Source organism: Alosa sapidissima, chromosome 23 (genome assembly GCF_018492685.1).
Source record: "Alosa sapidissima isolate fAloSap1 chromosome 23, fAloSap1.pri, whole genome shotgun sequence".
In the NCBI taxonomy this organism is placed as follows: domain Eukaryota; kingdom Metazoa; phylum Chordata; class Actinopteri; order Clupeiformes; family Clupeidae; genus Alosa; species Alosa sapidissima.
In genome coordinates, this window is record NC_055979.1 from 4,509,848 (window position 1) to 4,537,842 (window position 27,995).

The following is a 27,995-nucleotide window of genomic DNA, read 5'->3' on the forward strand; positions in this document are numbered from 1 at the left end:
ATTAGAGCATTTTAGACATACGAAACAAAATGCAAAGGAACTATTTGATGTAGAAGTGTCATTTAATACACTTACTGGATCTGATCACAGTAAATATCTTTACATAGGTTAAAAAAAGCTCCATGGCTGTGCATTAAAGAGACAGGCGCCCCTAAAGACCACAGACTTTTACATGAGAGTTAAAAAATGAGTGATCATGCCTTTAAAAGGGTCTGGTCAAAAAGTGTGCTATTCAGCGATCCAGTTTGGCCTTCTTGGCCTCTGGCTCTGGCTCAGGCAGAGGTACGCTTACTCCAGGAATCTGTAGGGAAGAAACGGTCACTATGAGAGCAAGGTGCTAACAACACCAAACATGGGTTTGATATGCAAGACACATACATACTAATGGCAACAATTTACACCTGCATATATACTATAGGATACTTTCTATAAAAGTTAGGGTACGAATGTAAATGTTACTACAGCATCTGCCACAGAACAAATGGGATATTCCCTGTACATGCTGGACACATAAACCGGTTGATACCTTGCTGACTTGTCAAAGCTCAGTCAGATAGAAAATCCTTTATAACATACCGATCAGGACTGAGCAGCTATAGCACTTACCACTGGATCCAGGAGGGCCATCCTGATCTTCTGGTTCTGAATGTTGGATGCATCCAGACTGATGGTCACTCTGACACGGTCAAACATGTTAAACGTGTGTCCTTCCACTGTTAGTGTGGGACCCTGTGGAGGGCAAAAATTGGAATGTTTTAATTTTCATGAGCCAGCTATTCTTCCTGGGTGCTTCCTGAGGGTGTGTGTGCTGATGTAGAAATGGTCCAATGGTGCGCTCGCTCTCAGTTACCTCCTCGTTGAAAAGCATCTTAGGACTGGGCTTGTCTCTGTTCTCAAAGAACACAGTTCCTTCCAAACCAAACTTGGGAATTAGGATGATGATTGCATTCTTCCTCACAAAGAGAATGAAGCCTTCTTCATTAAGAATCCCTCTGTTTTTGAAAAACAACTGCACAGACACACACATACATTAAAACAAATTCACAATATAATTTAAACTATAACTGGTCATTTATCAAGACAAGATACTTGCCACAGAGAATGTACAAAATAAGTCAACCCAACTGATTGCGTTAAAGGCCAGTGCTACCATGGTGGTGGTGTTGGAAGTGTGTACCTGAGTGTGGAAGGCGACGGACGCTCTCTGGGCGTACTGCGCCATCTTGTGTCTGTAGTTGAGGTTGTTGCAGAGGGCGGCCTGCTTGTGCTTGTCCATCAGGGCCGGGTAGGTGCTGTCTGCCCCAATGGCCACGGCCAGGAGTCTGTGCACAATGATGTCAGAGTACCTGCAAGCCACACAAGACCGTGTGTGTGTGAGAAACAGAATGAGTTAGAGACATTCACAGTACACAGAAGTCTTTTTTTCTCATATGGAACACAAGCAATATGAAATGTTAGCAAGGCAAGGGATTCAATTTCTGGAGTGTGTGGACGTGTTTGTGTGTGTGTGTGTGTGTGTGTGTCTCACCTCCTGATGGGTGAGGTGAAGTGTGTGTATATGGGCGTGGCCAGCCCATAGTGTCTGAAGTCGGAGTCCAGGCCAGAGCAGAAATAGACGGCCTGCATCATGCAGCGCGTTGCTAGGATACGCAGCAGCGTGTTGAAGTAGGGGAAGCCGTCGATCTCGGCCTCATTCAGAGAGTCTGCCAGCTCTTTGGCCGAGTCTGTGTGGATCACCAGGTTCTGAAATCACAATGACAATGGGGTTGTGGTACCGTAGTGGTTAAGGAGCTGGTGTTGCAAGCAGTAGCCAGAAAAGTTGAGGGTTCAATCCAGCTGCCACGAGTTGTGTCCTTGAGGCAAGGCACTTAACACTTGGTCTGGGGAAACTGGACCTTGTAAGAACTGACGTATGTAAGTTGATTTGGGTAAAAGCGTCAGCCAAATTAATGTAAAAAATATGTAAAACAATCACAATATGACAGACTGGGACACACGCTGCAGTCTGGAAACACAACATAATATTACTGTGTGTGTGTACGTTTGTGCGTGTGTGTGGAGCGCCCACCTTTGTCTTGGTGGCTTTGTGGAGTATGTCATAGTTGGAGGGAGGTGGACATGGATGCTTCCTCAGCAGTGCACACTCTGAGAATTCGTCATAGATCTTCTGGGCGACGGAGATGTTGGCCAGCAACATGAACTCCTCCACCATAGAGTTAGTCTCCCTGTAGGAGAGGGAGGAAGACAATGTCAGTATGAATCAATTAATCATGCCAAGCCTGGATGTGACAGTATTATGTCTAGAGTTGCCATGGCCCATGAAATCACTGTCCCTCTATGAGAGGAGACTTCCGTAATCCTGCATCAATTAATCATGCCAAGCCTGGATGTGAAGGTTCTCTTTATTTCCCAAACAGCTTAGCATTTCAGCACCATTACCATATATTATTACACGGCTCTTCTTAATGCTGCAGAATGCTCCATTCACTTGAATGGGCCTTCCCAACATTCGGTAGTCTGCTATTCCTCGATAACAGACCGTTGCTAAGGGAAATGGGTTTTGCGTGTCTTTCAGATCACTCCGCAAGTAGTCCGGTCACTTCTTTCAATGGAACTTCATTCAAAAGTGAAAGCAGATGGTTGATATGCTGTGTTCTAAATAATGTTTGATTCAAGTTCAGCGTGTGTTGTGAACTTTTTGTTTCTGCAAAAGACACGCTGGTGCGTCGGGGTCCTGTCCGCCCTGTCGGGACTTATTTTCTGATAATGAATGGCGTTCTATACATTATCCCTTACACAGGATAGACAAAATGATAGCTTCATTAAAATCATATTTTTACTTCACAAATGCGATGGCCAGTTTTGAATCAGGGTGAAAGACTCACTTGAGCTCTTTGGTCTGAAGGTCGATGGGGTCATGCGTCTCACTGTCGATGTGAAAGCGAACTTCAGGCGAGGACAGAGTCAGAGCTCTACAACAGCAACAGAGAGATGGCTGTGAGGAATTATGTGAGTGCAAGACAACTACATGGATCAGCAGCAAAGAACAGTCCTGAAGACGTGCCAAGTATGCCCAGACATGCAATATCTCTGCACACTGCCTCACCCCTTCTCAATTCTTTTGGCCTTCAAGATCTTCGCCAACTTGTTCAGGCCTCGTAGGCTCTGGGTGATGTCATCATTCATGTTCGCATCATCAATTTTCATCTGAGCCTCAGCGTAGGTGAGAGAAGCCTGGAGTCATGGCAACCAACACAACAATTCATATTAGACACACACACATACAGTACTGGTGGGAAGTGATATTAAAGACCAGATGGTAGGTACCATAAGAAAGGCTAAACAGGATCATTCATGCCATATAAACACATTAATAATAGAAACAGGACTTAAAAAGATTCCCACAGAATACCTTTGAGTTGATGACACTTTTGGTGAAACGGGTGTTGAGGATTTCAGCATTGTGATTCATCTCCCAGATGCAGGAGAAGGCTAGTCTACATGGAGAAGTGTAGAACACCAGTACATCAGAAATCATCAGTCCATATGTCCACATCGATATATGAGTTCATTCATACTGGTACAATTTAGATAGCGGTCATATTTGAATTCACTGACTTCATGACCTGATGTCAGACCATTGGTGTCTTACCGTTCAACATTAGAGCGCAGAGAACACAGGTTGGAGCTTAGCAGCTCTGGAACCATGTCAATTCTCTGAAACAAAGCAGACCCCACATGATCCAATTAACTCACGCAGCAAGACCAGATCAGACCCGACCCGATCAGAACAGTCAAATTTGCAGTTTACAACCAGTCAAATTTTCACACTGTCCAATCAAGGACAAGTGTGAGGACAGACAGACATATGTGGACAGCACAAGCAGGTGTGTGTACCTTTCCACACAGGTACACAGTGGTCCCTCTGCTGGCTGCCTCCTCGTCCAGGGCATTCCCTGGCCGGATGAAATTGCTGACGTCTGCTATGTGAACACCAACCTGCAAAGAACCAGTGAGTTATGTCACACAATGCTCCTGAAGTCCGAGTACTTTTATCTAAACTTACTCACACACTCATACAAACGCATACAGGCATATACACAGACACACACCTCTAGGTTTCCATTCTCAAGGTCTCGACAGTGCAGAGCGTCGTCAATATCCGTGCAGCCGGGCGGATCCACACTACACACACACAGATGGCGCAGGTCCACCCTGTTCTTCATGTCCTGCAAGGGAAGAAGCTCCTCTTAGACTTGTTCTTAGAAAAAAGACCACACTACATGAAATCAGTAGGACTGCACATAGCCCTCATCACCAACGGATATGTTGGTGATGAGGGCTATGTGCAGTCCTACTGATTTGAAGTGAATGGAGGTACTCACGTCCTCGGTGATGGCCCAGGGCATCTTGGGTAGGAAACTGAGGACCTTCTGGGAGAAGGGCAGGTGAGGGACATCGTGCTCCAGCAGCAGCACCTCGGTCTCGGTCTCCTTGTCCCCAGCGTTGCCCAGGCTCTTCATGAAGTGGCCCTGAACAACATCATGGTAAAACCCACATGAGCACGTGGGACAGTGGAGCCCTTTCTAGGACAGGTCAGGGATTCCAAGTGTGTGAGGAGTGCATGCAGGGCGTACCTTTGGGTATCTGGAGTTCTTGGGCCAGCCGTCGATGGCCACCATGATCCTCTGGCCTGCCAAGGTGGCCGCCTGACGGGTCTCGATGCGAATCCTGGGGATGCGGCGGTCTGCTGGCGTGAACAAGTGCCTTGTGGACTGATAGACACATGCAAAAGACACATGCAAATCACACACATTTCAATGGACTAAATAACAATGTTTCTGCGTCATAAACAACCTGACCCACAGGCCTCTAGAGGAGTGATTATAGCCTTTAGTAAGGGGGCCAGTCAAGATCCAGATGTGGTTGAAGATAAAGCTTTATCAGATGATCCCAAAGATGAAACTAGGCATTAATCAAATCAGGAGGTTGAATGAAAACCTGAGATATAATAGCTCTGCACAGGTAATACTGCACACACCGCTAAACATAAGAAATGAACTTCAGGGGTAGACTCCTACCTCTTGGATCTGGGACACATTCAGCATGCCACAGTAGGGCCTCCAGTTCCTCTTGATAATGCCCACCACTCGGCCCGTGGGCTTCATAGCGTCCCGATGCACCTTTTTGGTTTGCAGCTGGAAGCAGAATCATCATACCCACATTACAGCAGACACACTTCAGATCCTAATAAGATCAATACTCTGGTCCAGAGAACACTGGAACTTTGCATAAAGAAACTTAGCTGAGCAACATTTCAGAGCATGTTCTTTTTAGAAAATCAGGCAGCAAACTCATCAGAACTGGAGCTGAACTGAAGGCTGTAACATACAGGTTTTGTGAGTCTAAACCTGGAGGCTGTTCCACTTCCCCTGACTCAGGGCAGCCAGATTTATGGACATTTGGATCCAAGTCAAGCACAACACAACTGTTCCACAGTTGCATTACTACTGGTTATGGTCACCCAAGAGTTTACATTTGGCACTGACACTTACAGAAAGTACCATTGTGCAGGGAGGAGAGAACAGGAGATGTGCTAAAGGTAAAAGAGGGCGAGAGAAGAAAACAGATGGTTTTGGTTCCAAAGAGTTCTCTCACTTTTTTCTCCTCATCCTCCTCTTCTTCGTCATCCTCGCCTTTACCCCCATCGTCTTGCAGGACCACAGCAGACGGTGCTACCCAGTCGTCGCGCGGTAACAGCTCCACCGCCACCAAATCCTGGTGCACGGCCCGATTCAGCTTCTGAAGCCCTTGTAACAGAATCTAAAGAGTAGCAGTTGATCAAACATCAGGAGCCATTATGAAGACATACCAATATCACTACTCTCAACTGTTCAGGGAGGAGAGAGCTTACTCAAACACAAGGCCTGATCTTTAGCTTCAACTGGAAACAAGTACCTCAGTGCTTTCATCTCCCTCCCCGTGGACAAAGACAGTCCCCTCCAGGTAGTTATCCCTGTTGGCTCGGAAAGTTCCCTGGATGTATTTGCCACTCTTGATACCCGTTTGAATCTGAGACAGTGGAAGATGCTCCGGGAATATGATCTTAGAACTGGTCATTTCATTCTGGAGAAAGGAACACAAATAAGACCCTTCAGAGCAAACAAGTCAGGTTATCATTTTGGAATAGTGATGATTAGTTTGGAAAGAGGGGCAAACCTGGTCATCAGCGGTCGCTGCAAGCCGGTCCACAAGCTCGGGATTGGCAATCAAACTCTTGATATACTCCTCACCTGGGTGAAGAGTGTAGTTCATTGTGGATGAATGATAGACAGAATCACAGTTACAGGGCATGCAAACGATAATTGTGTAACTAATTCATTATTACAATCGTAGTTTGTATATGTTTATTGCTATTATTCTGATACATTTTATTTAATCTATTAATGATATTGCCACTCTATTTATTACTTTAAAACTTACTTATTAAGTTTATAATGTCAATGTAACGTTTATTGTTTGGACAAAAGCGCTAAAACCCATAAACGGATATGACAATGACTTACATTTATAAACAACTAAGCCAGCTTGTTCTGCCTTCTCCTTATTCAACCGGTCATTTGTTAGCATGACGACTTTTATCTCGGCACTGTTTGGTATGTGCTTGCTGTACCACTGTGCCGCTACGCGTATGGCTCTGTCGTTTCTGTCGTTTGCACTCTCTCCGGGCTCACGCTCGATGAAGGTCTCCCTGCAGAACATAGCAATACATTTAGGACGGGCAGCAGAAACATTCAACAAACCATCGAAGATGAGATGGGGCAACATAGATTCTAACCGGTGGTGTTCGTTTGTGAATGTGTAAAAATGCTTCTCCTTGTTGTGGATTGCATCTTTGATTCTCTTGTAGGCTGGTCCGCTCCTGTGTCGGACCTCTTGAAGAACCGTCTGCAAGATGATGACGTTCCTAATCAACGGGTCCTCCAAAACATCGATCTAAGGAATGATATAGAAAGGTAATATCATGACACTGTCCTGGTCGGGGGAGTTTAGCTATCCCAAAAATAAAACTGAAACGTGGACATTAATAACATTGCTTGGACAAGATTCTGAAGTATCTGTCCTCCAGCCAGCTCTTCCACAGATTTGTCCGTGTGTCCGAGATAACGTTACCAAACTATAGGTAAATTATAATATATTTACAAAGATGATTTACAATGACAGAGAATGCGGTTGTTATAGCATACCTGATGAAGAACAACGTTTGTATCCGGAATGAGATAGTGAGGATATGTACACAGGCTGCTCTCCAAGCATGGGTTCTTTTCGAGAACTGGGGATTCATCTTTGCAATCCTCACACACTTCACTGCCGCACCAAATGTCATCTCGGAGGTAGTGTTCACGAACTACTTTGAGTATCCCACCCGAGCGGGTCTTTTTCATGAATGTTTTGGACTTCAGCATGGTAAATAGCGTTGAAGTCTGGTCAGATGCTCACATCCGACAGCTTCGTAAACATCGGAGACCCACGCGGGGAGTTCTGGACAACACAAACTTTCACTGGGTTACTTATGAGAATCACACCAGAGAATCTCACCTACAATTACTAAGTCGTTTTCTTTATAGGTCAGTACATTCATCATATACCTAGACAATCTGCTGTGTTCTTCATATAATTTGTTTCACGATTAATATGGAGCATTACACATTTATATTTGCGCTAATTTGTCGCAACTCTGCACATAATTATGGTTGGCTCGCTAAGCTTCTTCTTCCTCTTCGACACATAATAAGCCACAATAAGCGCCATCTACTGTATTGGAAGTCAATTAGACTTGGGTTGTTCTTTGAAGTGATTTAGTCAGAGAATGTCATAAGTAGACGGGCTCTGATTTAGTATAGGCCTAGTGGGAAGTCCTAATGCTTTCAAATTAGGCCATCTCTATGTATTACATTTAGACCAGAGGTGGCCCACGTTAGGCTACAAATTCATAATGTGCAAGCCTATTTTATTTAAGAATTTTCTTTCTTTTGTAATACTTAATTAATGTCATCTCATGTTTTTTGTCTCTCAACATCACTGACTTAGCTTATTAACCCCATACCCTCGTTCTGAAGCTGACAAATGAGATTGTGCTGGCTACCTAAATAAAAGGCTGCAGGCCACAAAAGCTACCATCAAAGTCTTTTTATTTAGCAATTAGCACAGGCAGGGGAAACAAATCCATTCAAAATAACACTTCAGACAGTTTAATTGATTTGTCATGCCAGCACTGCATACAAAATGTCTACCCACAGTTAATAGTGAACATAAATTAACCATTAAATATACATGAATTCTCACTGCTTTCTGGTCAAAGAGTACTGGCCACTGTTATGCTTTCCTAAGTGGCTAAACCTTCAAGTAGACTACAGGTATCTACCCGTAGCAAATTGCCATTGTATGTCACGGCACTGTTCGGTCCTGGTTGATCACATAGACTCAGGTCCAATGAATAGGTTCAACAACCATTGGCATTAAGTTATCTTTGACAAAGGATGATATAAAGTGTGTTAAAATGATGCATCTGACTAACTGATCAACTTTTCTGGACAGTTGGTTTTGTTCTCAGATGTAACTTTTAAGATTGGCCATCAGGGGGCATCATCTTGTCAGCAGTTCTAGGCATTGTTTACAGGACAATAGCCTCATTTATTCTTAATATTTGTACAGGTACAGTTCTAAGGAGAAATCATCTACTACAGCAGGACAAATCATAAGCTTAAAAATAATTCAAACCTATTAGAGGTTCCACATCTGAAAAGTAGAGGATTCCTAAAGTGCAGTTAATTCTATTTTTTCAGCTGGTCCAGCTATTGTCCTTCTGCTGTTTTGGTAAACAGTGCATCAGTTAGTGGCACATATCAGTCCAACCTTTGTACAAATCATTGGTGGCCTCTCCAGGTTAAAAAACAGGCAAACAAATAAAAAACAAGTCTAAAAAAAACAAGAAACAGTAGTTCATTTAAAACATAAAACATCAGTTCATTTGGAAGACATTTTGTACCAGGACTTTACTGACAAATTTGTCATTGTTCATGAAACCCATCTTTAAACCTATACATACACACACACACACACACACACACACACAAATGGTCACACAATCACACAGACTTCAGGAGAACAAGAAACGCATGTACCAGTATGTAAGTTCATTGATTGTACCATAAAATTGTTACCGGGGTCATCATAAAATGTCACACACACACACTCACACTCTCTCTCACACAGACACACAAACACACACAGTCTACGGTCCCTTATTTCCTTACGTCGGAAACACTCAGATCCCCTGGCTCAGGTGCACGTTCAGGTGTGTGCACATAATTATGTTCAGATCGAGGCCTCGGCATTTAGGGGTTTTGGGCTTTGTTCACTTCACTGCTGCCGGGCCTTAAAGTTCTGGTTCACAGTTGAGGTGGGGGTGGGGAGGAGTGGGAGTGGGGGTGGGGGGTATAGTGTCTGTAGGCCGTATGTGTGCATGGCGGATACATGGGAGCCCACTACTTCCCACAGTGCATTTCCGTCATCCAGTGGCCTACTTGTGCCCTGAAACATGGGAGAAGAGAACACAAATCAACTAAGTTAAAAACTACTGTAACAATTAGAATCAGATCATAGAGTCAATATCAATCCAGGCAATCAAACCTGAGTCTGGTCATATTTCTGGCAAAAAAGAATCAAGACAAGTATCCACAGTTTGGGTCTAAAACAGAGATTGAATCTATCTGTGGAGAGTCAATCCATCTTAAAATATATAAAACAAGAGAACAATGTACTGGATTTCATTTCATTTTAATCTCATACCAACAAACCCACATATTGTGTAGGGGCTTGTGCCTTTACATTTCATCAACATGGCAAGCATGCATGTCATTGATATACATAAGATGAATACTATGCACAAACATGGTAGGTGGAAAACTTGCCAACAGGATTAGCCCAGTAAAACCGATGATTGCTAAGTGTAGACTTAACGATCATAACAATCAGACAGTTTCAGATAGCAACAAAGACATCTGACACAGGTTTGACTGGTAGATATTGAACTTACTGGCATGTTAGTTGAGCTAAGCAAATATGGTTACATTGCAGCTGATAATAGACAAAACACAAGCTGTGGGAGAAAAGGCCAAGCGGAAGTATGGAGAGGCATGATACATGATGATCAGCAGCAGATGGCAGGCATTAAGATATGAGTAACTAGGTGACTGAACAGGGCAGTGCACGTGTGATGAACGGGATCATGACAAAAAGGTGACTTCATGTGGAGTGGCATGGCATCCTCCTGCCTCGCCAAGGATCAAACACCAACACACACACACACACACACACACGCACACAGCTATTTCAAGAGCCCAGTCACCTGGTTACTTCATTATCTGCCTTCACAAGCGAGCATTAAAGAAGACATGGAGCAGGATGTGGCAAAGGAGCAGGATGGCAGGAAGCAGAGTGGAGACGGAGTACAGGTGAGCGGATAGGCTCTAATGAGGTTCTACAAAAGGCTCTAAAATGGGTCCTGTTTGCTGATACGTTCCAAATCCAACATTTAGAAATTCAGTGGACCTTCCAGAATCTCAGATCTAGGTTTCCTGATGCACCACTAAAACTGCATCAGATTTAACAACTAGGCCTAAAAAACAGAAATCCTACATGGATTGATTGGGAGGTTCACTGTGTGAGATGAAAATGATTCAATTACAAATCCTTCACTGTGGTGAAGTCTGTGGCTATATCGCTTCGATTTAAGTGCTGTCTGACATCACCAAGATGGCTTTTATACTTGGCTAGAAAACACTTCTTTTGAGGGCTACTGCCTCTTTAAAAGTAAAGGCATTCAGATAAAGGTTCTGTTACTAGCCTAAACAATGTTCATAGTTTTTTTTTATTTAGCAGTGAACAATGAAATCCTTGAAAGACATTTGTGAATCTTGACTGCCCCTGGAGACTGAAATGAGATGGATTTGGCACACTAGTTTATCAGTTTTATGTTATAATTCTATTACTGATAGCATCGAGACAGGCAGGCCTGTTCAGCATACAAACACAGACACACTTGCTGAGCCTTTTAACATGCAGGACGGTGTCTGCTTGCACATCTTTCACGTCTCACAATTTCACTAACCTGCGATGTATTTAGCTCCAATCAACATAAACATGCTACCAAGAATGTAAAAGCCCAGAGGAATACTACTGAAGATACTAGGCTCCTCTGAAGACAGTCCAGAACGAGCGAGGTCCACATCAAACAGCGTGAGCAGGAGAGAGAAACACAACATCAGCACCCAAGGCTTTCTAAGCAGCCGTTTCACAAGATAAGATGGACTTCCACTGCAGCTACAGCAGAGACCGCAGCACCATCATTTCATCGGAGTCTGTTCAACGCTAATTATTTGACTATTTCTCTGGCCAGCTTCCTAACTCTTTTGACTGCATGATATAGAAGTCTGCACCGTTTTAAGTTAGCATTGCTCTGTTTGAAATCAACTGCAAGAACAAGCATGCAATCACTACAGATAAAATGTGTGAATACTTAACATGTAAGCATGTACATTTTAAATAATTGAAAATTTTGATTGCAAAAATAATAAATCTATTTTATTGCAGTAAAAAAAAATATATATATATATCATGCCTCTATTCAGATGTCCAAACAAAATCACACAACTGCAAATCAGAGTGAATTAGCCAAGGGAATTGGTCAGAACATTTTAGGATGCAGGACAAAAGGATGCAGAAGTGTGAGGGGAAAGAGGGAACAGAACCCACCATTTCCGTTTCCAATGGGCTCCGTGGTCTCCCAGTTCATGGACTTCTGCACGGCCTTCTTCCAGCGCGCATAGCGGAACTCACTCTCTGCAAAACACATGGCCAATGGTCAGGGGTGCGTTTCTCATAACCAGAGTTGCTAACCTGTTAGCAACAGGAAATTGCATTGCAACCGACTTATTAACTTAGTTAGCAACTTTGGTTTTGGGAAACGCGCCCCAGAGTAACAAACGTACAACACCAACACTACTCTATGGGACTGTTACTGTGATTACTGCTTAGCCTGATGGATTATGTAACTGTTGGTCTGTTCAATGATGTGTTATGACCAGTGGCTATGCAGCTGACAGTTTGGGACACTATAGGAAGCTGTGACTAGAGGCTGTGATGGTGAGCTGCAGCTGCATGTGATGTGGACGTACCCTCTGTGTTGATCTGTGGCTCAAACTTCTCAGATGTGACCTCGCTGAGGTCATTGGGGTCAAGGCTCCATACGCTGACCCCCTCGGCGGCTCCTGCTGCCATGGCAGCGCCCAGCGCCGTCGTCTCGGGCATGGAGGGCTTCACTGCAATGGGCACAGCAGAGGGGTCAGGTGACCTGGCAGTGCTGAGGGTCTATGTTAAACTGTGTTTAGTTCATTAAGGGCCAATCTAGTAGGAGTCACATGACAATATTACGAGAGTAACACCACAGTTAAATGTACTTGGATTGTTCAACATAACAAGTGGGTGTCAGGGTAGTAGCACACACCGACAGGGATGCACAGTATATCGGCTTGCAGCTGCATGAGCAGTCTGTTGGAGGTCATCCCACCATCAACCTGCAACTGAGTCAAGGGGATTCCACTGTCCTGGTTCATGGCGTCCATCAGCTGCAGGACACAGGAACACACACACACTTACATATTAGCACTGAACACACACACATATCAGCACCTAACACACACACACACACACACACACACACACACATACATAAACACACATCACTGTTTACCTCTCTGGTCTGAAAGCACACAGCCTCCAGAGCTGCAAAAGCCAGGTGGCTGCGATTGGTGAACTGAGTCAGACCACAGATTATTCTGAGGAAGAGGGAGGACATCAGAGAATTGATAAGAGACCATGAGAACAACTTCCAGAGAACATCAGAGAATTGATAAGAGACCGTGAGAACAACTCCTTGCTCCTTGTTGGTGCCCCACCCCCCCCAATCCCAATCCTCCCCCACCTTTCTTATGCAGCCCTTGCCACTTAATCTACTAAACCCCTTCTACTGCACTTTTTACCCCCCCATAAATGCACAAATAGGCTGACACCAGACATAATTTCACTGCATTTCTTACTTCCAGTAACTATATGCATGTGACAATAAACTTCCTTGTATCCTTGTACAACTTCCTAACAGACAATATGCAGCAGATCCAAAACATTTCACAGACCACTAATAAGCCACCATTCTCCCGCCACCTCTTGCCCCTCCTCCACTCACCCGCGCGCACTGGGTTCCCAATAAGGTGCATAGAGGCCGGAAAACGCCGGAACAAAGTAACATCCATAGGATGTGCCCACTGCTGCCGCCAGTTTTTCTGTAGACAAACAAGCAAATCACCTGTCAGTATAATAAAAATGCACCCATGTACACATTCCCATCACACCCACCAGCGAGAGACACCATCCCAAAAAGGACACAAAAGGAAGCAATACAACACTTGTGATGTTCCTTTGCAAAACCTACAACAGATACTGATCTCAGCTGACACAAAGTCTTTTGACCTACATGTACATTGCGCGTCAACAAAAGTAGGAGAGTATCCTATTGCAATCTAATCAGATTTGTACACCTCCTACCTGAAGGTGTACTGCCTGTGGCCACCTACAGCCCCCCCCCCCCCCCTCCCTCCCAAAACGAGGGGACAAACCTCTCCCTCCTAACAGGTCTCAACCCAGCCCCACACACCCCCGAAACCCAGCTCCAAGGGCAGACACGTAAAAGGGTCTTAAACTGCAGTTTCTCCCTCCACTGCTGGGCCAGGCTAGGTACTAAACCTCCTTTCCATCAGGCTGAGGAGATGAGGAGAGGCGCACCCACCGAGCTCAGAGGAGGTCTGGATGATGCCCAGGTTATCCTTCAGCCAGCGCACAACAGCCCCCGCTATGGCCACCGACCCCTGAGACAACATAAACATAACACTTGTAGGCATGTTCTGATTTTACTCTCATAATGCAGGAATAATAACAGAAAAAAAGAGTGTACATCTCGATTTCAAACACTTCAATATCAAACTATATAACTATATATACACATGTATATCGGAACAATTCAACAATAAAAGAACAAAAAGCTAATACAGGTAGCTATGTACCTCTAGTGCATAACACGCTGGCTGGTCTCGACCCAGTTTGTATGCTACAGTTGTCAAGAGCCCATGGTCTGACATTACCGGCTGCAGAAACAAAAATGGGCATTCAGACAGGGGACTATGAGAGAGGAAGTATTGGCAAAAGCATTATTCTCAAAGGTCTGATTACTTCATGCATCTAATGTCTAACAATAAAAATAATTTGTATAATTAAACCAAGTACCTTGGGTCCCGTGTTCCTTAGCAGGAAACAGCCAGTTCCATACCTGTTGGTGGAGAATGAGCACAGACAGGATGTGTTAGGGTTAGCTGAGCCTCTAATCAGTGAAGCTGTTAAATCACAGCTGTGCAGCCAGAGGAAAGCTTGACCGCTGCAGTAGGAGGAGAGAGGGAGAAGCCTCACGTGTTTTTGGCCTGACCATCCTGGAAGCACATTTGCCCCACAAGAGCTGCCGACTGATCTCCCAGACACTGCAAGACCGATGCACACATACACACGTTAAAGCCCGATCCCAATATGTTACTCTGACTGAGGTGTAATGGCTGCGTAACAGTGTAACAGCAAAGGAGGGCCACTTACGCCTGATATGGGAATTCCAGTTAAGCAGCCAGATTTCTGTATGAAAGAGAGGCAAATGCTCAATTAAAAACAAAAAACAACTTTCCCATACTGAGCCACAGCACTACAAGTTAACTCAATCTTCTCTCCTTATTGATTTGCCAGTCATAAATGAGTTCAGAGCATGAGTCTTGTACTCTGAATATCAGAACAATTCATTCCAACTTTGTCTAGGAGCCGCCTCCAACACAGCTGCTACATGTGCACATGCCAGTCAGAATGAGCGGTCTCAAAATAAATGGCAGGTGGAACACTAGTATAGACGGAGCACTGACCTGCAAACACATCAGCAACAAACTAAATGTTTACAGCAGCTGAACTATGGCTGTGTAGTTAATCAAATTTAAATTCTAATCAATTTGGATCAACTGCACAGTTTTTATTTACAGTGGTAACAATTATATAAATAACTTTTGCTACATGTATTATTTGTTTTATTTAATTGAATTATATTTAAAACCAAAAATTTAATTCAATGTTTAAATATACTTTTTTAGCATTTAGAAAATAGATAGTGTGTCCATCGGGCACTGAGCAATCGGGTTAAACAAGTTTGATCTCAATACTGACCAAAAGAATAAGTGATTATGAATTGTGCCATAATCAGCCAGCCTACTCTACCAGCCTCACCAGACTCACAAAACTAGACAAACACAATTAAGAGCAACATGCACTGTGAACACATAAGCTTGCAAACTTTTTACGACACAATCTTTTCACCTTGTTGTTTACCACATGTACTTAAGGCCACTATGACGACTGAAGGACACCAAAGAGGGGTCGGCTTCAAGGGAAATGAACATGTATGGGGGATCTTTATGACAGCATATTTGTTTAGGGTTCAATGCCATGAATACTGACAGCACTGTCAATATAGTCATGGCCAAAATGGGAGGCAACAAATGGGGGGGGACAGCACAGTGCATATATTGGAAAACAAAAGGTGTTCTTTACCATGTGTGAATGAAACTAGAGATCATACACTCAAAGTATGAGCTCTTCTCATTGTATGAGGTACAACCATATATGGAACCCATCCTACAGCACATCTCATACACATCTGATGTTTCCAGGACCAGTCTGGGCTTTAGTGACATTGCAATGCAAGGGGGCAGTGGCGCACGGCCTGTAGGGGGGCAGTGGCACGAGCAGGGAGGGGGGGGGGGGGGTGCCAGGCATTGGCCAGTGACAGAAGGACTTCATCACAGCCACAGAGAAAACATCAAACACATCCAGCGTCTAGTGCATTTCCAAACAGAACCTGACCTGATCTAAAGCCAGAAAATATGCCTACACTGGTTTGAGTGGGACTGGTGGAAGTGGTACCTGGCTCTGCACCTGACTGTGGTCAGCAGGAAGTTTGCTTTGAGTGTGTGTGCTCATATGCTCACAAAAGAGTTTTTATGTGCCTTTGTGTGTGTGTGTGTGTGTGTGTTGTTTCATAGATGGTTCAACATGGTCAGATAGCAGATTTGTTTTGCGCATCACCATTCATGGGCATTTGGGGTGCTATATTGGAAATGCACATCTTTAATGGCGAGGGTGATAAAGGTTGTGCGGGGGTGGGGGGGAACAGGCTTCAGCTGCTTGGCGAAACTGGCGATAGCACATGGAGATGGAGAAGGAAGGCCTACTCACCACACTAGAGCTTATTTTCTACAAGAGTCCACGCAGAGGAACAAGACACAAGAAAAGATTTGTGACACACACAGACGAGCGCGTACGCACGCACGCACGCACTTACTCACAGCCAGTGTCTGACTGTCACTGAGGATATAAATACATTCGAGTTACTGTCTGCTGTGGCCTTCCCTCAGGAGGGCAAGGATCATGCCAACACAGTTTATCATTTACGACTGGACTGGAACCAGCACAGTAGATACTACATTATGACGGCGGACTTTCAGAAGGACAAAGCTATGTTAAAAAAATGTCATACAGACAGACAGACAGACAGACAAAACAACACAAAGAAACTATATACGGGACCACTGGCTCACCATTAAACCGTAAATTTCAGAGGAACTCCTGACTCTGGGAAGAATCTCCATTGGGATGCCAAAATATCTGTTTAAACAAAGAGTGCGTTCAAAAACACATTAGCTGTGATTCCTCGTTAATGGAGTGATTTACCTAATGCTTTTCATTCTACCAATAGTTTTGGGATCTTCATGACTTATCGGTTTCCCTTGTATCGAACTAATTCATTCTTGCTTTATGTATGTTTATGGCTATTGTTACTATTCTGTAAAAGTTATATATATATTCTAGACATATACTTCTGTTATAAGTTTCGGTTTAGTCTTCCCCTCTTGTCACTGATTGGCCTGATATTTTTCTTGTCTGAGGGAAGCAGTTATGAACTATGCTGTTCCAGACTAGATCTCCCTGAAAGAAGATCTAGGTGGGCAGGGCCAGGCTAATGTGACTTTACTTTAAACTGTCAATTTTACTGTTAATGCAATGTTTACACTTTGTCACTTTACATTTTGGACAAAAGTGTGTGCTTAACACTATAAATATAAACATAAATTATGTACAAAACTATGTTAAACTATTGACTGTTATTGTTTGTGTGTGTGTGTGTGTGTGTGTGTGTGTGTACCCACGTGCAAAGTTCAGGATCCCAGTCCATAGTGTGAATGTTGAATAGCATGGTGCGGCTGGCATTGGTCACATCTGTGCAGTGGACCCCTCCTTTCTTCCCACCTGTTAGACACTGGAGCAGGAACAATGACCTGTTACACCCTTTTACAGAGGAACTTTGTCCTCATTTCACATACTTGTAAGAGTCAGCCGAGTTGTCCAAACGAGGCTATCAAAATTATCTGGTAAGGGTGGAGACCTCTAGGTTATCAGAGTTTATGTCATCATCGTGAGAAGCTGTGATAGGTGGCTAATTTGTCTCCAGTGCTGCATGAGACTGCACTCTTGACCAAACCGGACACGGAACAGTACTGCAGTATATTAACCCTTAGAACCCTAAGCTGTTTTTAGGGCATTTTCACTACCTTTATTCATAAGGATTTATTCTGGTCATTGTAAGTGCCACACACACATATTATATATTGTTTTTTTTCAGCAGCGTCTAGGCTATCCAGATCTGCCAGATCATTTCATGTATTAGTACTAGCATTGATTTTATTTTGATTTTTAAAGAATTAAAATATAAAAAGCATATTATAAAAATTCTTATTATTTCGACATGTATCTCACCACAGCAAGCTCATAGCTCTACATGCATTTCATGTGTGTGTAGGGCAGACGGTCCTGAATCGAGCAATATAATTGCCATGTTGGAGAAATACTCTGGGGCTGAGCAATTTACAGAAATATGTGGTGTGTGATTTACGGAAATAAATGCCATTTTTTATTTAGTGATGAAAAATGACCTTTTTGTGCTCCATATCTGTGACACGAACTGATCTGACCTGACTTGACCCGAGGTTGCGTGTTAGCCTGCGTGCCTATGGTGTATCCACTCATAATGATTCTCAACTTTTACTGCATTGCCATGAACAAAGTAAAGGCCAAAAAGGTGTTTCTTTGTTGAACAAATTGGGATGCAATATGAGGCTCGAATTGGATGCCATGCAGGAATTTGCTAGGATCTCAAAACCGGATTATGAACATGCTTTGCCATAGAGAAACACACGATAGAGTTGGATTATAAACATGCTTTGCCACAACAGACAAAAAACGTGGGGTAAGTCGAGCTATATGAAATTATTATTTTGCTGTCACTCCGTCTGTTTTATAACCCAGAAGGATGTACTTGGTATCAAATGATAGCTCCGAGTCTCCTCTTTCATCTGATGCGTGGCATATCTATCCGATCACGGGTCCGCGAGTAATTCAAACGAGAGTAATGGGTGTGCAGCGTTGGTTTGTGTACATGAGATTATTATTTTGCAGTCACTTAGTCTGTTTTTATAAGCCAGAAGGATCGATAAACATGGTACCAATGGATAGCCCTCTGTCCCCTCTTTCATCTGATATGCGTGCCATATCGATGCGATCACGGGTTCGCGAGTAATTCAAACAAGAGTAATGGGTGCGAAGGTGAACACCGAGAAGTATAGACTGTTAATATGATGCAATTTGATTTAATTTCATGATTTTTTTTAATTTTCATACTTGATCGTACAGACAAGTGTGTAGTCTCTTTGGAAAGCCCCACTTCTGCTCTGTCATGCAATAAAGGTTTTATCTCGCTGCGATGAACAGTTCCGGAGCAATGTAACAGAGAAGAAAGGGTGTGTTTTTTGACGCACTTTGCGTCAATCGGGTTCTAAGGGTTAACTCCTGTAATTCTGACTTGCATGATAAACGCTACCAAAGCTATGTGCTAATCCACAACGTGTGTATTATTCTCAATAAACTGAATGACTGACTGGCTGCCTGGAAAGTTTCAGCGGTTGGCTGCATCAACCAGGCAGCTTTCCTTTAACCAGTCAATGCCAATAAGGACTCAGTAAGGCTACCTGACCTATGACCCATCAGGCCTTACTCACTCCTGCAACGTTACTTTCACACGCAGGTGGATTCCCTCTTACCCATATGAGCCAGGAGTCGATGGTGCCAAACATGGCTCTGTGCGAGAGGATCGCCTCGCTGACCTCGTCCACATTGTCCATGAGCCAGCGCAGCTTCACTGCACTGAAGTAGGTGCTGATGGGAAGGCCAGTCTTATGCTGATAGGGAGAGAGAGATATCTTACTTAAGGCTCATATATACCTGGGAAACAGATTTAGCAATAGTGTGTGGCAAAACTTTCAGCACTGGATCACTGGTCTGAGGGGTACATGTGTTTTACATAACATTCCATCCCACTTACTCTCCATCATAATGCTGTTGAAATCATACTTCACAAAAACATCCTATTGGAATGAGAAACAACAAGTGTTCTTAAATTGTTTTTGTTTATTTGTTTATCTACCTTCAGGTGGTTTTTGTTCCTTCCGGGGGTTTTGTTGATAAGCCTCTCCACTGTGGACTGAGTCCGCAGGTCCAGCCAAACTGTGGAAGTTTGCCAAAGTTAGAATCTGCCTCAGATCACTGACAGACTGACACACACAAAAAACAGCGTTGCACTATGACACATAATTAATTTTCAAGGTCTTGCGTACTTTGACCGCGGCACACTGTAAATCATAGATATTTTGCTCTGGCGGTAAACACAACATAAATCTTTGGGACATCACCTCAACCAACAGCAAGCTAGCGGCGAGCAAAGAGCATGCAATGTGCAATGTGAAGTCCCCTTCAGGCCTGACGGGCCTACACTGCTAGTTGACACACACGGCCATGACAGGACTGCACGGAGTTGTGAAACATAAATCCCTCAAACTCACCAATGGCATTATAAAGTGGCTCTCCAGTTTCCTTGTCCCAAACCAGTGTGGTCTCTCTCTGATTGGTCACACCAATGGCTAAAGGAGGAGAAAACGATTGAAAAAAACTCACTCACTTACAGTTGACACATTATAAGTGCATGTTGTGTGTGATGTCTGTATGCTACGGAGACCTTGAATTTCCCCTTGGGGATCAATAAAGTATCTATCTACCTATCTATCTATCTAATCAGTGTTACCCATAATGATCATCAGGCACCTAATTGACCTAACCCTGGTTTGATATAAGGGCTTCATAAAGCATATACCTTTGATGTTGGAAATGTCGATGTTGAGCTGGGTGAGCTTCTCACAGGTCTTGTCCATGCACTCATACACAGACTGCAGGATCTCCTTTGGGTCCTCTTCCACCCATCTGCACACAATACACCACTTCAGCACACAACAGCAGACTAACAATGAAAACATCCCGTTTAGATTCAGGACGAGATGGTGTTTGGAGTTTATTAGTAGGCCTTTTATACTACATGAGCTATATGTAAAAGCATGAATGATGGTATGTGTGTGATGGACCCTGATGAAGGCGTAGAGAGCGCCGAAACATTGGTCAAATAAAAAATATATATATTTGCAGGAGTGAGCAAAAACACCTTTTTTCTTTGCTTGTGGGGTTTATTAGACACCCAGACACTCCTTCCTCTCCCCAGTCAGAGTGGCTTTGGCCCTGGCTAGCCATTCATACCATTGGGGGCAGCCGTGGCCTATTGGTTAGCACTTCGGACTTGTAACCGGAGGGTTACAACCCCGACGAACCCCGACCAGTAGGCACGGCTGAAGTGCCCTTGAGCAAGGCACCTAACCCCACATTGCTCCCTGAGCACCGCTCTTGTTGCAGGCAGCTCACTGCGCCGGGATTGGTGTGTGCTTCACCTCACTGTGTGTGTGCTGAGTGTGTTTCACTAATTCACGGATTGGGATAAATGCAGAGACCAAATTTCCCTCACGGGATCAAAAGAGTATATATACTTATAGCCACAAATGAATACAGACTTGCTTATTGAATGTAATCATTTACTAATTAGACTGGACTCTACTGACACAGGCGACTGAGGCGAGCCTGTTTTAACATGTGATTCAGTCTGTATTCTGTGTGCACTTACCCCTCCTTGGGGAAACTCTGCTTGATCTCCACCTGGTGATGACTGAGAAGTTCAGCAGTTTTAGCATTGAAGACCTGCAGATTTTGAAGAGGTGGGGAAGGGGTGAGAGGGAGGATGTGTATAAAGGAGAGTTGAAAGTGGAGGGCATGATGAGGGGATGAGGATGGGTGAAGGAGAGAGAGAGAGAGAGAGAGAGAGAGAGAGAGAGAGAGAGAGAGAGAGAGAGAGAGAGAGAGAGAGAGAGAGAGAGAGAGGTACAGACATAAAGTGAGGTTAAGAGGTACTACTCTTCAACCCCAACCAGGCCCATGTTGTATGTTCACACATCCCCACCACCATACATCAATACATCAGCACCTGCTGAAGTGAAAGGTCAGCAGAGTCATGTCATACGTCAGAGGTGACAAAGTGAACAGCTGAAGTAACAGCTTCAAATGACACCCTAAACACGATCAACCTTACACATTAAAACAACTAACACCAAAACATGAGTAAGCCACTACTGCTGGGTAACTTAATTTAGTATTACAAATTACGCATTGCACACCCTTAGCGTACACCCCTACAGTTATTGGTTAGGTCACTCACACACACACACACACACACACACACGCACAGTGTGTCAAGAGAAAAAAAAAGGCCAAACTTTTTCACACACTCAAAAAACAAAAATCAAAAACTTTGCCCAAAGCAGATTAGGGGAGTACAGTACACCTTGGAGTGCAGGCTGCTTAAGCCAAAGGTCCACACTGACAAGCACGCACATAAATCCATAGACATTCACAGGATATAAACACAAAACAATAACTTTTTTGTTTTGTTAAAAGAAGATTATTGTAAAATAAGAACAATATTTATTAGTTCGGTTGACCCACGATGTGAGATCATATTGGGGATTTCATGTGGGTCGGGGTAAAATTGCTAAATTCTGAGTTGTAAATCCAAGTGCGTGTGATCGGCTATAGACTTTGCTTTAAGCTAAATTGGGATTTCAACCTTCTCCTTCTGACTCAAATGCACTAACAACATGTCCTTACACTGTGAATCATTTGTATTACCACACTACAATAGTCTACCATGCATCTCTCCATACGCGATTGGTTTTTACTTTTGGCTAATTACAGTGCATGAAAATGCACTGTTCTGTTATCCGAAGTCGTCTTCTTTTTCTTATTCTTCCCACCAAATTTCTGCGTCTAATTCAGCTTCAACTGTTTAACGTAGAAACTTCGTTTGAACTTTGTAACGTAGGTCTTGAAAAGGACACTTGAGGAATGTATTTTTCACTTTTGTATACTTTATACTTTTTGACATATTAATAAAAAACAAGCTTATTTTGCCCCATAGAGTTTGCATGGGCACTATGACATCACAATGGGCTAATTAACTTAATTTGCACCTGTATCAACTTCCAGCTGCTCAACTCGGCCCCATCAAAAAGCCAGTTAAACTGATTGCACCTGTATCAACTGCTTTCTGCTCAATTAGGCCAACTCTCTCCATGTATCTTCATTCTACAAGGATATAAGGCACATTCCATCCAACTTTCTATCCATTCATCCTCTTCAAACCATTTACTCATCCACCTACACATCCATTACACTATCCATCAACATCCATTAAACAATCTGCCTATCAACATCCATTAAACTTTCTGTCTATAAACATCCATTACACTATCTACATTGAACTTTTAAACTATATACTCTGTCTCAGGCTTTAAGCATACAATCTGGCTCTCTTAAGACTACATATTCTGTTCAACTATTTCCTCTGCCCACAACTGTTTAAAAATAAACGTCCTCACTACAATAATTCACTATTAAATGATTTAACTATTTAAACTACTCAACTATTTAACTGTTCAGCCATTTCAACTGTCAGTTGTTATCAACTATGACTCCTGCCAACTGTTTCCAAATAAAAGTTTGTTTTACATTTTATGTTAATATACAGTATGTTTATATTTTCATGCACTGGTAATTTCCTCGAAATTACATTTTCTAGTTCAATTTTGCTTATAATTACAGTGCATAATACTATGCAACCAAATCAGACAGGTGTTAGGTTGTAAGCCCATCCGTGGATTTTTATATGTGCGTACATGTTTGAAATAGAGATTAAGGAAGAGAAGAGTGCAGAGAGAAAGAAAGAGGAAGATGAGATGCTTATTTTGTGGTTTAGCACTAGGGTTGCAAAGTGGCGAAAAATCTCCGGTAAATTTCCGGAAACTTACCGGAAACTTTCCATGGGAAGTTAAGCTAGGGAATTTTGGAAATATTCCAAATTGGAAACTTTCATGGAATTAAAGGAAATTATGGGAAATAATGGGAATTTACAGGAATTAACTGGGAATTTTTGGTAATTCCTACTGTTTCATATACAGACATTAACATTTTGTTTCGTAATAAGCAATATGATTTGTTTGTTCGTATTTTCGCTTAGCTTAGCATACAAAGATAGCTACCATGCTAGCGGGAATCCCATTCTCTGCCTATGGTTTACTAGCGTGCTAAGCTAGCAACACCGAAACCACTAAACTGCCCAAGAGACACCACGCCACTCAACAAAATCCAATTGGTTGGAACATTGACTGACTATCATTTTGTTTAGTTAGAATCCCAGAAAATGGTAAAACAAATAAAAATATAATACCACCCCAACCAAACCTTATAGATTATGTAAATTATATATAAACTGCCAAGCTTAATCAGACAGATTAATTGTCCCATTACAGTTTATGCAAAATGGCGTACACCCATTTGAATGAGGACAAGGAAGTGACGACAAGCCCATAACTGGGCAACTCTGTTTGCAAACTTCCCCCAGTTTCACACCAGTTATTCCCACATGAGATGACATTTTCACTGGGAATTTATTTTCCCCATGCACATGAACGCATCATAGGCTACATAAAGGAAACCTATGCCGATTGCTGTGTGCATGGGATTGACGTATGTGCAGGGTAGAAATTTGACTGAAATTGCATTAAATGGTTGTTTTAACTAATATTATTCTGCAAGATGGGGTTGTCCACTACATCCAGATGGTGTCCACTACATTTAAGTTCCCTGTTATAGACTAACTTGCCATATTAAAAACTCCCAGTTTATTTCCATTAATTCCCGTTAATTCCCATGAAAAGTTTCCAACTTTGAAAATTCCCGGAATTTTGCAACCCTATTTAGCATAGAATCTTACATTGCAATAGCCAGTTTGAAGTGTGTGTAAGTCTACACTGACTAAGTCGGATTGTCCCAAGAATTAAAAAAGGGCTGCATCTGTATTCGTCTTTTCTTGGCTATGATAGATGCGATCACATTACTTATACTTACACTGGCTAAAATGTGCACTTTGCGGGTCAGTTCGGGTCATATTTGGAGGGTCGGATTGGATCTCCTAATAAGTCAGGTCCAGACAGGAAATAATCCGTGTATCACTACTGGCTAGGCTGGTGCTCACTTTCTGATCTCAGATCATATAGAACAAAATCACAACACACAGGCCTAGGCTACTACATAGTTTGGAACCCGTTCAAACTGCTCTTGTGGCAGACCTAGTGCATTCCACAGGCTTATGAATGACATCCTTCTCAACCACCCCTTTGAATCATGCCTTTTTTTCATCATGCAGCAATATAAATGCATTCTGCAGTTCTATGAATGCATACATTATGTAATCCAACAGAGGGAGTGAGAAACAGTGGGACAATGTTGACTGACGAGACACAATCCAAAACAAGAATGCCCTGATGCGTTCCTTTACAACAGCTGGTAGTTTGAGCTCGAAACAAACCCTCCTCTTCCCCTGAAGCGGTCTCACTGATCACTAGACCAGTCCCACCAAAAGACCAATCCTGTTCCTCTCCGAGACACACCTCCCAAACTGACAACCGTCCCTATTATCATGCTGAGGGAGATTCTCAGATTACACTCATCTTGATATATGGTCTTTTGGGCTCCCACCGACGAGGTGCAAGGGTTAGGGTCAGGGTTAGGCAAGGCCGTGCTGCCATCTGCGACTTCAAGGCAGTGCTGCCTTGCCTAATGTGGTGGAAAACCACAGTAGCCGTTCAATAAAAATTCAATTAGCACACTAAAAATAGCATTCTGGTAAAACCCGATACAGGAAGAGACGTTGAGACTCGAGAAAGCTGCCGTTGACCACAAAGTTTAATTCACAAGTAATGACAATGGACACAGCCAAGGGAGATGTGGCAATGTTGTGGGTTTCTAACTGGGATATGTGGCAATGGGCAAGTCCCCTACAGGCCAGCGATTGCATGACCATAGGGTAAGAACTCTCTACGGCAGAGTGGTACATTGGCCCTAATACAAACCCTGACCCTGAAGTCAACGGTGGGGGCCCAAAACACCATCAAGCACTCTTCTCCAGTGGTCTCAGATCTAACACAAAGCAAACACTTTCTACATAATGACTGAGGTTTCCATAATATTTTCTTTAATAGATATTTTGACAGAACGTACAACCTTACAACATAAACTAACCACTATGAACAATAAAATACCTTGGGTAACTCTTGGGCAAAGTCATCTAAGCACAATACTAAAGAAATACCCCATAAAAAGCTCTGTTATCTAATCATATCTAATCTTTTGCATCAGTTAATGTAGGGCACACATTTATATTGCACTGCTGCACTGATAGTACGGATAGATGGTGGTGCCATATAACACAGAGCACCTTAGAGCACCTTACCTTACTATGCACAGAGAATCACAGGCTCAGTCCCTGCCTCAGTCATTGCAAGCGCCTCTGATTTATTAATCACCACTATGTGGATACTGTTTTTAGAATTGATTTAGATTAAGTGTTAGTATAATTTGTATTTTTGTAATTTGTATTTTAGTATATTTGTATATATTGTATTAAGTGTTAGTATAATTTGTATTTTAGTATATTTAGCATATTCTTTATCTTCTACTGTCCTTACTGCTTAGTTGTGTTTTTATATTATATACTTTAATTACTATTTCTGCTGTTAAAGAATGTGTTTGTGTTGTATGTATGCTGCTGCTGAGACCTTGAATTTCCCCTGGGGATCAATAAAGTATCTATCTATCTATCTATCTATCTATCTATCTATCTATCTATAACAGATATGGCATGGCCAAAATCACATTATCTAGAATAATTTTTCCAACTAATTTCTTAAACTGCTAAACTGTTTACAGCATTAAATATGTATAGAACCAGATGAGGAGTCCTTCACACAGTCAATCTTTAGGTTTAACCTAAACTTCTGAATGAATCTTACCTCAGGGAAAGTTGCTTTCAAAACAACCATAGACTGTATAAAATAGCTTTCAACCACTCCCTCCAATTCTGCTGTGGAATGAGTCTTAGTAACTCCCCTTCATCTGCCGCTACACACACACCCTCGGACACACCTACTTTAATGACCAGCACCCCAACACAACTAAAGGGACACACACACACACACACACACACACACACCCCAAAACCTGTCTGATCTGGTTAAGACAAGCTCGAACTGTCAGCTGTTTCCTAGAATTTTCTGTTTGCTTTCTTAGTCAAGTCAAGTCAAGTCAGCTTTTATTGTCAATTTCTTTACATGCACTGGTCATACAAAGAATTGAAATTTCGTTTCTTACTTTCCCATGCAGACATAGACATGCTTTAAATACAGACATAGACATACTATAGACATAGCCATAGACAATAAACATTAAATTAAAGTGCAAGACTGAAATATAGAACATGTATGTATCAAAATAGAAATATAGGACATATATATATAAAAAATAGAGGTAGTTGTGTTGTATATTTATATAGTCTTAACAGTTACATGAAGTTTAAACTAGTGCTTGGGTGACCTGTATATTTACATTGATATGCAGTATGCAGTAATTTCAAGTAATTGAAATTAGTTCTTAATGGCTAACGTTAAGGGCTCTGAGGGGTGGTCGTGAAACATCACAGTCAGAATTTAAAACAATAACAGTAGCTGCTAGCCTAACCAGTTACCTAATGTGGCTAATAACCAATTAGCCTAGTTGCCTTCTTTGTCTCCTATGTTGTATTAGCAGCATGAGTCAATTCATCTTTTCAGTGAATTGTTTTCTCTGCGGGATGTATCTATTCTGTCCGTCTTTAAATGGAAAGCTCCAGGGTGGTTAATGAGTGATTGAGATGCCAGTGGGACACTGCTACTCCACTGCACGGAACCCTTGGCCTGATATCGTTCCCAGTACACATAATCCTGATAGCAAGACCTGCAATCTTCAGGACACGATGGAATGGCACGCGAGTACACATAAACACAAACACAAACAACAGACGGACATCCTGGACTACCTTGACTTCCTAGCCGTTAGAGGACACAGCGCACCACTCGCGCCATGCTAACCTTACTGCGGTAACGTCGGTGGTATCATCTTAGTCATTCAAAGCAAATACAACTTACGAGGAAACGCGTGGAACTCGTGCCCTGGTCGATTGCCGCCACAAGCGGCCCCAACATGATCCTGTCCCGCGAGGCGGCCATGCTGCCGTTCATGGAGACTCTTCGGCCTTATGCTCGAGTGCTGACCCGGAACACCCGGCAAACTCTTCTTAATTCCTCCCGTTCCCACCCTTCCAGCACACACACTCTCGGACCTCTAAAGCCGGTGACGCAGGATGATGACGTACTTACGCATCC

At 42.8% G+C, this 27,995-nt stretch overlaps 2 protein-coding genes across 4 annotated transcripts; both read right to left on the reverse strand.

The window, feature by feature from the left end:
* Nucleotides 1–43: 43 nt before the first annotated feature.
* dis3 (DIS3 exosome endoribonuclease and 3'-5' exoribonuclease) lies at nt 44–7,579 on the reverse strand. Its single transcript, XM_042081548.1, has 21 exons — nt 7,248–7,579; nt 6,839–6,996; nt 6,567–6,751; nt 6,220–6,293; nt 5,959–6,126; nt 5,659–5,823; nt 5,082–5,198; nt 4,638–4,775; nt 4,386–4,532; nt 4,113–4,229; nt 3,898–3,999; nt 3,653–3,717; nt 3,413–3,497; nt 3,107–3,234; nt 2,886–2,972; nt 2,069–2,225; nt 1,529–1,743; nt 1,178–1,346; nt 851–1,009; nt 607–729; nt 44–301 (listed from the first exon to the last, which is right to left on the reverse strand). The coding sequence occupies exons 1-21, from the start codon at nt 7,464–7,466 to the stop codon at nt 233–235; spliced, it is 2,847 nt and encodes a 948-aa protein (XP_041937482.1). The 5' UTR covers nt 7,467–7,579; the 3' UTR covers nt 44–232.
* A 596-nt stretch (nt 7,580–8,175) lies between these two features.
* On the reverse strand, nt 8,176–27,968 carry gk (glycerol kinase). 3 transcript variants are annotated; one of them, XM_042081571.1, is made up of 21 exons: nt 27,759–27,968; nt 21,311–21,384; nt 20,459–20,565; nt 20,151–20,228; nt 19,736–19,815; nt 19,353–19,490; nt 17,406–17,515; nt 16,797–16,863; nt 16,435–16,452; nt 14,758–14,793; nt 14,581–14,648; nt 14,401–14,443; nt 14,181–14,261; nt 13,907–13,985; nt 13,307–13,403; nt 12,815–12,899; nt 12,569–12,689; nt 12,240–12,383; nt 11,818–11,904; nt 11,174–11,260; nt 8,176–9,594 (listed from the first exon to the last, which is right to left on the reverse strand). In XM_042081571.1, exons 1-21 carry the CDS (start codon nt 27,849–27,851, stop codon nt 9,584–9,586), a joined length of 1,704 nt encoding a protein of 567 aa, XP_041937505.1. In that variant the 5' UTR covers nt 27,852–27,968; the 3' UTR covers nt 8,176–9,583. The 3 variants fall into 3 exon arrangements, with proteins under 3 accessions (XP_041937505.1, XP_041937507.1, XP_041937508.1); XM_042081573.1 differs by lacking the exon at nt 16,435–16,452; XM_042081574.1 differs by lacking the exon at nt 11,174–11,260 and having other exon boundaries at nt 27,759–27,967.
* Between the last annotated feature and the right edge of the window lie 27 nt (nt 27,969–27,995).

Coding starts and splice junctions, on each gene's coding strand:
- gk (XM_042081571.1), bottom strand. CDS start 27,851: ATGAACGGCAGCATGGCCGCCTCGCGGGACAGGATCATGTTGGGGCCG. Junction 20,229..20,458: donor CGACATTTCCAACATCAAAG/GTATATGCTTTA, acceptor CTCCTCCTTTAG/CCATTGGTGTGACCAATCAG. Junction 14,649..14,757: donor CTGGAATTCCCATATCAGGC/GTAAGTGGCCCT, acceptor TCGGTCTTGCAG/TGTCTGGGAGATCAGTCGGC.
- dis3 (XM_042081548.1), bottom strand. CDS start 7,466: ATGCTGAAGTCCAAAACATTCATGAAAAAGACCCGCTCGGGTGGGATA. Junction 6,997..7,247: donor CAAACGTTGTTCTTCATCAG/GTATGCTATAAC, acceptor ATCATTCCTTAG/ATCGATGTTTTGGAGGACCC. Junction 5,824..5,958: donor AGGGAGATGAAAGCACTGAG/GTACTTGTTTCC, acceptor GCTACTCTTTAG/ATTCTGTTACAAGGGCTTCA.